The 12,500-nt window shown below is 38.1% G+C and overlaps 2 protein-coding genes across 8 annotated transcripts in view; one reads left to right on the top strand and one right to left on the bottom strand.

Moving 5' to 3' along the window:
• The window catches only part of LOC122242670 (SIN3-HDAC complex-associated factor), a 58,557-nt gene extending 53,610 nt beyond the window's left edge, over positions 1-4,947 (top strand). For all 7 annotated transcript variants that reach the window (XM_086539763.1, XM_086539765.1, XM_086539764.1 and 4 more), the window contains 2 exons: positions 477-737; positions 1,005-4,947. In XM_086539763.1, the coding sequence (XP_086395889.1) occupies positions 477-737; positions 1,005-1,347 (604 nt within the window). In that variant the 3' untranslated portion in view covers positions 1,348-4,947. The remainder of the gene's footprint in view (positions 1-476; positions 738-1,004) is intronic.
• Positions 4,948-6,806: 1,859 nt separating this feature from the next.
• LOC122242671 (uncharacterized) overlaps positions 6,807-12,500 on the bottom strand; it is a 25,304-nt gene continuing 19,610 nt past the window's right edge. The window contains exons 21-27 of the mRNA XM_086540205.1: positions 11,060-11,238; positions 9,949-10,094; positions 9,014-9,227; positions 8,719-8,845; positions 8,275-8,441; positions 7,399-7,522; positions 6,807-7,040 (exon numbers count right to left, since the gene is read on the bottom strand). Of these exons, the coding sequence (XP_086396331.1) occupies positions 6,937-7,040; positions 7,399-7,522; positions 8,275-8,441; positions 8,719-8,845; positions 9,014-9,227; positions 9,949-10,094; positions 11,060-11,238 (1,061 nt within the window). The 3' untranslated portion in view covers positions 6,807-6,936. The remainder of the gene's footprint in view (positions 7,041-7,398; positions 7,523-8,274; positions 8,442-8,718; positions 8,846-9,013; positions 9,228-9,948; positions 10,095-11,059; positions 11,239-12,500) is intronic.

The following is a 12,500-nucleotide window of genomic DNA, read 5'->3' on the forward strand; positions in this document are numbered from 1 at the left end:
CTCTCTCTCTCTCTCTCTCTCTCTCTCTCTCTCTCTCTCTCTCTCTCTCTCTCTCTCTCTCTCTCTTTTTTCCTCTTTTTTTTTTCATATTAAACAAATGAATGACACAATACAAATATGAAAAGTATAGATATAAATAAATGTTTGTAGCATAGTTAAACAGTCATTGAGGACCCAATCATCATAGGCCAGTTACTTTACATATTTACCAAGCTAACATAATCCAATTTAACCCATTGTAGTGTCAAATGTCATTGCACTACATATTGTGAAATTTAATGTCATTCATAATTTTTGTTATCAAATATTAGGGATTGTAAGGTAGCAGTAGTGTTCGGGCACCAATTTTAGAAAAGATGAAGGATGCCTAATATGCTGGGAAATGTGGTATGTTTTTGATTAACTACAATAGCTTGGTTTTATATTTTGGTCCAATATCATAGACAGTGTATGGTAAATTTTATGCTCTTCAACAGGTATGTTCGGAAAGTAGGACGCGAAGGTTCTCCAGGAGCATTGAGTGACGATGTCACAGTTGGAGATGAGAGATTAAGTGAAGGATCAGGCCCCTCCGTGCCAGGCTCTCTGGCACCCTCCCCATACCCGTCACCTTACCCTTCAGAAGATGATGCAGATTCCCAGGACCGGACATTGCTGACAGGAGCTGCCAAAAGGAAGAAGCAGAACCCTTCACAGTTTCAGCTCAGCAGTTTTGTAGATTTATCCTATTGGAAACAGTAAGTACAGAATATCATATGATGGTTACTCTACTTGGAAATAAGTGTTTACAGTTCAAAATTTTATCTATTTGAATTGTTTTATGATTTTACCACTCAACTTTTTTGTCTAAACTGAGCCAGGAGAAATGACATTCATAAATGTTTCCCCAATTATAAGTTTGAGGATTCCTTATAATTCCTTATAGTCATTGAGATTTTGCCATATATTTTTAAAGCACATTTATTTAGAGAAATAAGACCTCATAATATTATTTGTCATTTCAGAGAAAAGGTGTGCTGTGGCCTCATATTCCGAGGAGATTGTGGAGAGGTTCTTATAGATCCACGGTTTTTCCAACCGTGTTCTTGTCGGATAAAGTCTCTGGAGTCCTCACCTGCACCAACACCAGCCTCCACTCCTCTTGCCTCTTCAGGAGCTTCTGATGGTGGTAGCCATTATGATGATGAGATATTAGAAATGATGTCTGAAGCTAATATGAATGAAGATGATGATTATCAAGACTCTGACTCGTTGGACGAGCGATTAGATGAGCCATATTACTCATCAGCAACAAATTCTCCCTCAGCCCCGCTTTTGCCTCATTTATCAGCAGGACTAGCAAGTTAACTATAGTGTTAATTAGTGTGCAAAAATTATGACTAACTACCTATTTAATTATCGGTAGATTCGTACCTTTTTTATTATTTAGATATGACAAAATTTCCATGATCAATATTAGTGTGTTCTGAATTTTTATTTATTATTCATGGGTCCAAGACTTGTATTTTTCAGGGTTGATAGATAAATTTTGAAGAAAAAATATAAAAAAAAAATAGTTTTTTATTATTTGGCACAGAGCTAGGCTGCAGCCCCTCCTAACTCTTTATAAAGTCTTGTTGTGACAATCTGTATCATGGCAATACTCGTCTTACTGCACCATACACTCTGTCCACTATTGCAAGCAGTCTACCAGTTCTGCACTACAAAAACTGAATATTAGAAAATGAATGAATACAAAACCATATTTTACAAATACTATTTTTTATGCCATAATTCTTTTTACAAGATTAGGATATACATGTTAACTTGGATGAAAGTATTCAGTTTTTATATTGTAGAACACCAGTACAACATATGTAATATTTGTGTGCAGGTTTTTCAGCTCAGTTGTAGGAATAAAACCTCAAACAACTTCCATGGAAGCTTTAAAAAATTGCTGGAAACATATGGTATATGAGTTGTAGGAGGTGTTATTTTCTGGTGCTGTGCATGGTGCTGCTGCTGCCACTGATGACAGTTAGGTGCAGTGGGACGGTTCTAGGATCTCCATATCAGGGAGTGGGCGCAGCTGCCTCTTGTCCTCAGGTCACAAGGCTCATGTGCTCAGTCCACCAGTCACTGGCTCCGGTCTCTCATCTCAACATAGCCTCCTCCCTCCATTATACAGGGTCTGCCACCATTGTTCCTTTGTCCTTTATTCTTTACCAACATCCAGCTCTTCCAAAAGGGACCAGCAAGTGCACAGCTAACTTGTATACTACATGACTTTGATGTTCAAAGTGGGAAGACAGTATGGAAATAGAAATGCGCTTCCCGGACACATTAGTGATACTCGTAAAAGCTGTCTTTGCACAAATAATTACATTATTTCTGTGCTGAAATGTGTAAAGGCCTGACATTCGTGTCAAAGACACGAAATATAATATTTTGTAATTTTACATCATTTTGATAAAAGTGACCTGCAGCATTGTGTAATGCAGCTAAATTGTATGACTAGAGCAAGACAATAAGAGGCTGCTTCAGGCCTCCTTTTTATCAACTGTCAGCCAATTGCACTCATTGCTATGTGTTCCCTCTTTTCCTCTTGTTTTGGAGGCGAGGCAAGTACAAAATCCTTTTTCTTGTTCAACTGCTCCCATCTTTGTTTTGTTACTGAAATATGAATACAGTTATCTTCAGAATTTCTACTAAGTAGAGATTCAATTTTTAATATATAAAGCCTAAAGTAAGTATTTTTAGCTAATTGAATATTAAATATTTTTAAACAATTTTTCATATATGCATAATGTGCTCAACCTGTTTTTTTACAAGTTTTTATTCTGAAATGGAGCCAGATGATGGTGAAACCGACTTGCCTGCCATATTGCAAATTCAAATGAATTATTCCCAAACCTGAATCTAGTCTTCAAACATTTTTAATGTTAAGGACTTGATAAAAAATATAAAAAAGTTAAAAAAAATCGAACAGATGGCCCTCAGTATTACAAGGTACAATTTTTTTTCCTCTACTTTTTTCTTTCTTTTCTTTCTTTTTTTTCTACTCTTTATTGCCACACTATGCGCTTGTTAGCACACATGAGCGGTGCTGTCCTGATGCTCGCTGCAATATGAATCTCTAGCATCATGGATAGTTACTAGAAGGAGAACAGACAGTTTTGTTGATGCGTATGTACGGATGTCCGCATGAATGGAACAGGCACACTGGAATGTGACGTCTGGCACCGAGTTGGTCCCAGCACCTGTTTTACTTATGAGGATCGTCCAAGGAATCAATGCAAAGCTATGAAACCCTACGTGTAATACTGGAATATGCTTGTGGATCTCTGTTAGTAAAATGCTCATTGTTATGGCTGTTTTAGATAGTTGGTCCTTTTTATAATTTTTTATGGATACAAATTTCTTGCCCCCAAAATGAGAGCACATACCAAAACCTAAATTCAGGAGGCCATACATTAATATATGGTTGATGTCAAGTATTTTATAATCTGATTAATATGTTAACTGAAATTGAGAAAGGATAATATCTTGTTTTCCTCATTGCTCTACATCTGTATGAAAGTAGGTTCTCGTATGTGACAAGCCACAAGCATTTCTAAGAATGAATTCCAGTAATTGCACAGACAAATATTTTCAGCCCTAGGAGCCAAAACTCTCCCAAAGACTGTGATTTTTTTCAATATTAAAGAATATTTAAGACAAGTGAGATTAGAGGCATGTTTTGTATAAAAAATGCAATCTGGAAAAAAAATTATACATGCATTGCATTCCAAAGATTGTTAAGTGTATAATAATATTAATATCCCTTCATAAATATTTCCAATAGGTATGGACCTGACACCTCATGGTGTCAATGACCATTGCATTTCTGATTTATTATAATTATTATTTATTATCTAATTTAATTCAGGTATACTACTTAAGTGGGTTAATTGCAACGTGACAGGCTGAAGTCATACAGCATATGCCTGTGGCATGTGTGCAGGCATATGCTTCCACCCCCTAGAGGCTAACCACACAGTTATTTTATCTTGCAACACTTGTTATGGTGCCCTTGTTAGTTTCTGCAGCTGTTAGAGAGTTAATCACTTCCCCTTTATTTTGTTTCTATTTATGTATTGCATTATACAGCGTGGTACAGCAGACCTGCCCCAGTCAAGTTTTGGCAGGTAAATGGGCTATGCTGTGACAAATGTGTGGTTAGACTAGGGGGTGGGACCAGATCTGGGATGGAGTTTAGTGTCCCTGAAGTCTGTTTGCCTTGTCATGATCATGGTATAAGCACAAATGAAACTGCAACTGTGTAAAGTGCTATAATTCATGTAACAGTGTTCTTTGTTACCAATACTCTTTCTTGGGACATTTATCTAATGAGATGTGAATAAATACATTTTGATATTGTGATATATGATGTATGATATCGTTTTACAGTACATATATATATATAAAAGTGCTGCTTTAGGTTGTATTTAAATTATTTATTTTTTAAAGACCTGTTGGTGAACTAGAGCACTTTCTTTAAGTAAACAGCTGCAGCATGTTTCCTACTGCATCTCACAAGTACCTGGGAGGAGTCAGGGCGATCAACATTTTAAGCGTTGATCACAAGCAAAATGAATGTCTGATGTTGAGGATGTGATGAATGTGTTGGCTCATTCAAGTGTCACTATTGGACCTGATGTGATAACCATACCTTGGAGCTGTGAACAATTTTTTGCTTTTATAGTCGCCCGGTTCCTCGTGGGTTTGTACGGATGGTCAAAGGACAGTCAGAGAAAAGGTTCTCCTTTGTTATGAAATTGTTTTGTATAATGACAGATGATCCACAAATAAGCTTAATGATTTGAGCTTAACAAGTGTGTCCATTTCTCTGTTCACTTATTTAATGTTTCTGTAGTTGTGAATGTAGTTATCCTTTACAAGTTCAGTACAATAAAGTATTGTCAACTATTTTGCATTAATTTGCCTATACACCCTGTCTGTAATTGCGCAACAGAAAACTGGATATTTGATAAACTAATACAGAAAATTATCCTTTAATCAATGAAGAACAATACTGCTCTCCGCATAATAAAAGGCATTATCATTACTTACCATACAGAATGTACGAAACTAAAACTGTTTAGCAGAAACCTTTAAAAGTAGTTTCGCCTGACATACAGATTGAAATACGTAACCACTTACGAACTACAGATCATGCTGTCTGCGATTAAATGCCAAGGTGAGGGTAAAGAACGTTCTTGGTCTAGCTCACTAAATTCCCACATCATGCCGCTTGAACTGGCTGGAAGGGCGATAATAACATTCTTTTTCCAGAATTGGACATGGCTAATGAAACCCTGGCTTAATGTAACCAATAAAGCTACGGCTTCACTAAGCAAACTCATCCCTGGTGCCTGAGCATGACCCCCCCCCCCCGCTGGGTCCTCGTATCAAACTACTGAAAGTTATACATTTAAATGGCATGAGACTCCGTGATTTGGTGCGTGAAGACAGCTCCATTACAAAAAAACTCAAAAGGGTTGTTCCAGAAACTTGATGGCGAGCAATGGAAAAAGAAGATTATTTTGACAGGCCCTTGTAGAGCCCGGGCTCCGGAGCCGTTACCTTCAGTGTTGATCACACTATTTACGTTCCCGGACTAGACGCGTCCAGGTTAGAAATGTATTACAATAGTGCGTACCCATTTTCTCCTAATTTGTTGGTTTATCGGTCCAATAAGAAATATACCTCAAGCAATTATGTGTAAACAAGGAGGCATTAAAAACATACTACATAAATTAACTATGTTCTTACCTATCTGATTCAATACGAGAGGGAGAGCTAAGCTCATTAGGTCCAGTCTGATCATTGTAAGTTACTATGTAACTTTTTGAAGTGAAAACATTTCTACCACACCACGTTATTACTGAGGTTGTCCCATTCTTCAATGGTTCTGTTTGGAAAGCTGATTTTACTTTACATCCTTATCGCCTCTTTACTTTTAAATTTTCATTGTAGTGTCTCGTTCTTCTTAACTTTTCTTGTGACAATCATGTTCCCTCGTTTTCCTTCTTTCCTAGGAAGTCCTATTTTCAATAATTTATCTTCGTAACTCATATTTCTTATCTTTGGCGCCCACCATACATCTGCTCTTTTAACTATTTCTAGCGTGTCTATATCCTCTTTAGGTGGGGGCTCCATACCACTGACGCATATTCAAGAGTAGATTTTATGATGAACTCCATGATTTATTTACTATATCCTCCCCACATACAAGAATGCCCTCTTCATGTTCACGATCAGGGCTAACATTTTAAGAACGTTTTCATATATCTGATCGTCTGGATTTAAGTAAACATCGATGGAAATAGTCGGTGCTAAAACTGAATGTACCACTGCTTGTTCGTCTCCATGTAGAAATGTTACCCTCTAATTATCGTCGTTATTTATCTTTCAAGCAAAAAGAGTTTTATATTAACTTCTCCATGGTGTTCCAATCTCCGTATCAATCTACTGTGTGACACCTTGTCAAAAGCCTCTTTGAAGTCCAAGTAGATGCAATCTACCCTCTCTCTTGCAATATCTCAGAAACTCAAGCCAACTGCTTTTTGATATCATATTATATTTTTTTCTAGTAGTTCGACCCATTGTTTCCTTATGGTCTTTCCTAGCAGTTTACTTACTACACTAGTCAACGAAATTCTTAGTTTTCGTTACATTTTCATAATAAATGTAAAAGATGTACTGTCCAATACCTACTCAATTTCTTTATCATGTTTCTGGGGTGGATGATGCTAATCGCAATTTAAGTTTTAATAAAACTCATATTTACTGCAGAGAAAACATTTATTCTATTATGAATAGCAAACATACTTCACACAAAAGGTAGTTGTTATTGGTGCCAGTTGTTGGTCATACAGTCAGAATTGAAAGCTTCTTGTAGAAAGTGTGATCATTTTATTTATATCTAAACGGGATCTCACTCAGGTACTTCCTCGTCCACTCATCAATCTTTTCAACCATGGATGGCGTTAGCGTATTCGACCAGCTGCCGGTGACTCCTGAAGAAATGAGTTTTACGTTAACTAATTGCAATACTCCTTTTAGTATTTTTAGGTAGATGGGTTGGTTGGAAGATTGAGATAGAGAGAGAAGGATAAAGGGGCATAAAGGCAATACACTTACATTCCTGAATTATTTATTGGACTGAAACTTCATCTTTAGATCAGAGTAAACTTTTTATGTCTGAAGAATGTAAATCGTGTTTTCGGGTCTCGTGTGATTGACAGGCTGGGAGGGCTACATCTTTGTTGTAATGCCAAATGTAACAAATAAAAAAAACGTTCAAGTTGTAACAAGATCGATATCACTTTAGACACAGAATCAACATTGATAACGATTTCAAGCATAAGTTCTTACCTTTCCTAAAGAAACCACCATCACTCTTTTCAATCTCTTTCTTGACACCTGGGTTATCAGGCCTTTTGGTGTTGGTGAAGTTGTTTCTTGACTGCATCTCTCCAAAATTAGTATAGCACTTAACCTGGGTGCATTGATGCAAAAGTTATCAACATTAGATAGTACATAAAATAAATATCGAATGCTGAAATAAACAAAAGATGAAGAGAATATCCTGATTTTATAGTATTTTGTAAAGTCTCAGCTTTTAACAGTCCTTGTGCATGACGCATGTGATGCAGGGTGACACTTCTTAAAGTAATTCTTGAGAGAAATGACCGGGGATGCTGACGAAAGGCAAAGCTGGTAACTCAATATTGAATTTAAACCTATTTCAGCTGTAATTGTTTGGACACTGATATCATATCTGCATAATCAAATGTAATCAAATGCGTGTATATTCATACACTTATGCATTTTTCAGTGTATATATATAATCACACATATACAAATCAATAAAGAGAAAGCGAAAATAATTAAAAGAACAAGAAACTGTAACACTAAGATCGCAGTAGAACCCACCAAAAATGTAAAATTAGTCAAAATCTTGGATATTTTCAATTCAGGCATTAACTGATAGACGTTGCTGAATACAGCGACCGGACTCCATCGTGCTCTCTCCCATAAAAATAAAGATCAAAGTATCGTTCCGTGCTGTGTGGATCAAAATAGTTACTTGCGACAGATAACTGCGAGCATTGTGGTTCACGGAAGGATCCACTAACGATCCGTGCACAAACTCTATCCCACTTGCCATATCTCCAGTGAAAACGAGCCAGATGAAGTTACTGCAGTGTCAGATATTGGGTAAAAATACAACAGACCAAAGAGAATTACATTGTCTAGTTGTTCTGCCGTTAGGTTAGTGCCCAGAAAGTCGTTCAGCCTTCGGAGTTCTTTCATAGTGTCGGACTTTAAATCTTCGTAGAAAATGAAATGTAAGTTGGGGTGGTTGCGCTTTTCCCAGGCTTCCTTAACGTGAAGCCAATACGGTCCTTGAATCACTGTAGAAAAAGAAAACAATATATAGACTTTAAGTATACATGCGCGCGCACACACACGCACATACATACACACACACACACACACACACACACACACACACACACACACACACACACACACACACACACACACACACACACACACACACACACACACACACACACACACACACACACACACACACACACGCACATACATATCAGTGTGTATTCAGTGTTTTCACGGTCTTGCTATGGGAGCTTAACATCTAGTTCTGGAAAACGCACTTTGACATACCGTCGCCATTGACAAAGTAGTCAACGAACTGCTCTAGAGTGCCAGAGTAGTTGTTGTATTCGAAGAGGCGACACATGTGGTGGAGTGACACGACCACATCTCTGGGGTTCCTCGCGACGTACACACACTGGAAGAATATATACATCTAATAGTTTTCTTATATTTGAAGACTTGTCAAATCTGGCTGAGATTTGAAAAGATGCTAAACTGTGGTAATTATTGCAATGAATGTGACTTTAGTTACACATGATTAATAAAATAAGTTATCTTGCTGTAGTTACTATACTGCAATTACTTTAGTATGCTCAAGCAAGTTCGGATGGAGGACCGAGAACGGATAATGGGTCTTCAGAGTTCTGGGCTCCGGCAACACCCCAGCCATCTGGATGTAGATGCCCTGCGTGGCATCCCCGTCCGGACACTTCTTCTTGAAGTCATCCAGCATTGGTTTCAGAGGGTGGCTCGGCGTCACAGAGCGAAAGCCCTTGGGGTTGATAAACATATCTGTGCTGTCAAAGAGAGCAAATGCAACATTAAACTTGTCTGAAATATTATTTATTTTGTTAAAACACACTGACGAAACTAGGGATTTTATGATCTTGAAAATTTAATTTCCTTTTCTATTTACTTCAAAAAGATTTAATTAAATTGACCCGTGAATCTATAACGGATGTAATGTCGTCCTGAGAGTCCAAGGAAAATATCCAAAACAAATAGCTGAGCTTCTCACTTTGTAAAGGACAAGGAAAAGAGGGGATTGTGTAGCCGTCAAAATATATATTTACTGTCAGTTAGAGAGCAATGATATTTCGTTGATACGTAGCAAATTCAGCTAGGCAAAAGCAAGACCGAAGGGGCACGCGAGTGTTCAATTTAATTTAATCTAAAGATGTTACTCCTACATTGATGACAAATGCCTCGATATCTTAGATTACAACCGCCGGATACCGATTACTACTTTTTAATGCAGGCACACTTAATTTACATATAGCATCCGAAAGTTTAGTGTTTGTTTCTAACTCGGATTTTAGAATTGTATCTAATCTAAAGTACAGATAATACAACAACATTACTTCACATTCAGCAGTCAACAATACAACAGCTTTCTAGTCAGCAATGCGAGTGAAATGCATTTCAGAGGAAGAGCGTGATTTCTTGTCCAATGAACCGAGATTCCTCCACATACCGAATACATATGTATTTATATGCACGCGAAAAGCGATCACTTACTCAATGATAGGGACTCGGTCAAGGATAGGAGTGTTGGCGAGCGGATGGTCGAGGTTGGAGTGGTTCCTCATGGTCCAAAGGATCTCCTGGAGCCACGTGGTTCCCGTCTTCAGGAAGCCTGTCACCACCACGTCGTCCTCCTTCCACTGTGGACACGACGGATATGTATATTCACTCAAACACACACACACACACACATACATACGTATAAGTATGTGGGTGGTTTGCTTGTGTGTGTGTGTGTGTGTGTGTGTGTGTGTGTGTGTGTGTGTGTGTGTGTGTGTGTGTGTGTGTGTGTGTGTGTGTGTGTGTGCGTGCGTGTGTGTGTGTGTATGTGTGTTTGTGTGTTTGTGTGTGTGTGTGTGTGTGTGTGTGTGTGTGTGTGTGTGTGTGTGTGTGTGTGTGTGTGTGTGTGTGTGTGTGTGTGTGTGTGTGTGTGTGTGTGTGTGTGTGCGTGCGTGTGTGTGTGTGTATGTGTGTTTGTGTGTTTGTGTGTGTTTGTGTGTGTGTATTTATTCTTGCACGGCATCAAGGGAATGTCATTGATACTGTCCATATTTAGACGCTACGAAATCCTGAATGCACCCCCGATAGGCATGGCATAGACAATGACAATCATTTCAGGGATAATGCCTTACGTAAAGTAAATTCATGTAAACGGGTGGCAAAATGGTAATATTGATGTGTTTCATTTCATTTTCAACGGCGTTTTTTTTCTGTATGTCCAAGAAAAGAAAAGAGATGCCTTACGTATGATGTTCTGATCATTAGCAATCAAATAAATGAATTATACACACGGATGTGTTCTTGTATATGCGTGTGCGCATATATATATATATATATATATATATATATATATATATATATATATATATATATATATATATATATACATATATATATATATATTTTTTTTATATATGCATATATCTTATTATCATCATTACACACACACACACATAAGTGTATGTATGTGTATGTATATATGCATGTATGTATATATATATATATATTATATATATATATATATATATATATATATATATATATATATATATATATATATATATATATATATATATGAAGCATTTAGAAGGCTGTGTGCACCGACCCCGAAGTTGTAGATCTTGTCAGCAGTCTCCGTGAAGGCGCCAGGGAAGAGCCAGCCCCCCGGGCGGAGGCGCAGCAGGCCGTTCGCCCAGGGAGTGAAGTGCCTCTCCAGTCTCTCCAACTCTGGCCTCGAGACCTCCACCAGCTCGTGTCCGCTCTCGCTCGTCTTGCTCGCCATGTCTAAGGAATGTTTAAGGAATGATTGAATGACCTTCAGATTTTCAGTATTTTGTGCATTATGTATGATCAACCCCTAATCATGCAGTTCCCTTTTGTTTCATTTATGGTTATTTGTTCGTGTTGCTTTTTCTGTTGCACGGTTTCCCTTCTTCATCGGACCTTAAAAATATACGTTTAGGTTAATGATGTACTGACGTATCGATATTTATATTTAGTACATTTCAGAGGTTTATTTTACGAGTAAATCGGGAGACACTGGTCTCAGCAGGAATAGATCAATAATGTCGATATTAGAAGTGTATTAGTAGTAGGTGGATAATATGTATGGTGTCTATGTCTATCAGCGGCATTAAGGAGATTCAGGGCAGTGGCAGAGGCGCCCTGAGAGCGTGTCGAGAATCCCGATGGATGATTGCGGGAAGTCCCGAAGAGACCGGTTTCCATTACTCAAAATGGCGTTCCAGTAACTTCATGCCTAATCCAGCTGTGGACAGACCTAGATGCACCATCTGGAGAACTTTGGGAGCCAGACTGTTCTTTATCCAGATCCTGTTTTGTCATAGACGATGATGATCTATGATTTATATTCGTCTCGAAAATTTTATTATATATCATTAAATGATATTAATTCCCCGTGAAAAAAATCGCAGGATCTGAGCAAAGGATGCTCTGGGTGTGGCTCCCCTTTTCACCCAATGGTACGCCTAGGCTTTTCTTTGACTCTGGCTTCAGAGTCAGGTAAAGCCGGGGTTCCATTAGCGTGTAACCAAACCCGGGTCAGGCATCATCGCCGGATCTAGAGTCTGTCATTTTTTTCGCGGCCTATGATAATTTCTAGTCTGTGGTCGTCTAAGAAACCTATCAGATTTTACTATGCAGTTGCAACGTCACTAGAGCAGAATTAAGCCAGCTTTGATGCGTCTAGCTCAGAGGACTGCCATTGTGTGCAACCATAACAGGAGATTGGGCGGAGTTGGCTCAGGGTCTGAGTCTGGGTGGTGGAACCCGGGCTGAAGGCCAGCGGAGCTTCGGCTGAAACAGACCCAAGGTAAGCCTAAAAAGAAGATACTTTACTTGAAATCAATAATCTGATGAACATCTTGACCTCTTGTGAGTAAATGTCTGTTAATGATTTACAAGCCAGACAAATAGCAGTTAACTTTAATTGCATGCCAGTTAACCGGAAATATTTTCATTTTAATTGTCTGAAAATGCAAGAATTGAAAGAACATGGTGATTGTATTACCCTTCCTTTATCCTTT

The sequence above is a fragment of the Penaeus japonicus genome, unplaced genomic scaffold (genome assembly GCF_977035675.1).
Source record: "Penaeus japonicus unplaced genomic scaffold, GWHDUDI00000001_assembly GWHDUDI00000009, whole genome shotgun sequence".
In the NCBI taxonomy this organism is placed as follows: Eukaryota; Metazoa; Arthropoda; class Malacostraca; order Decapoda; family Penaeidae; genus Penaeus; species Penaeus japonicus.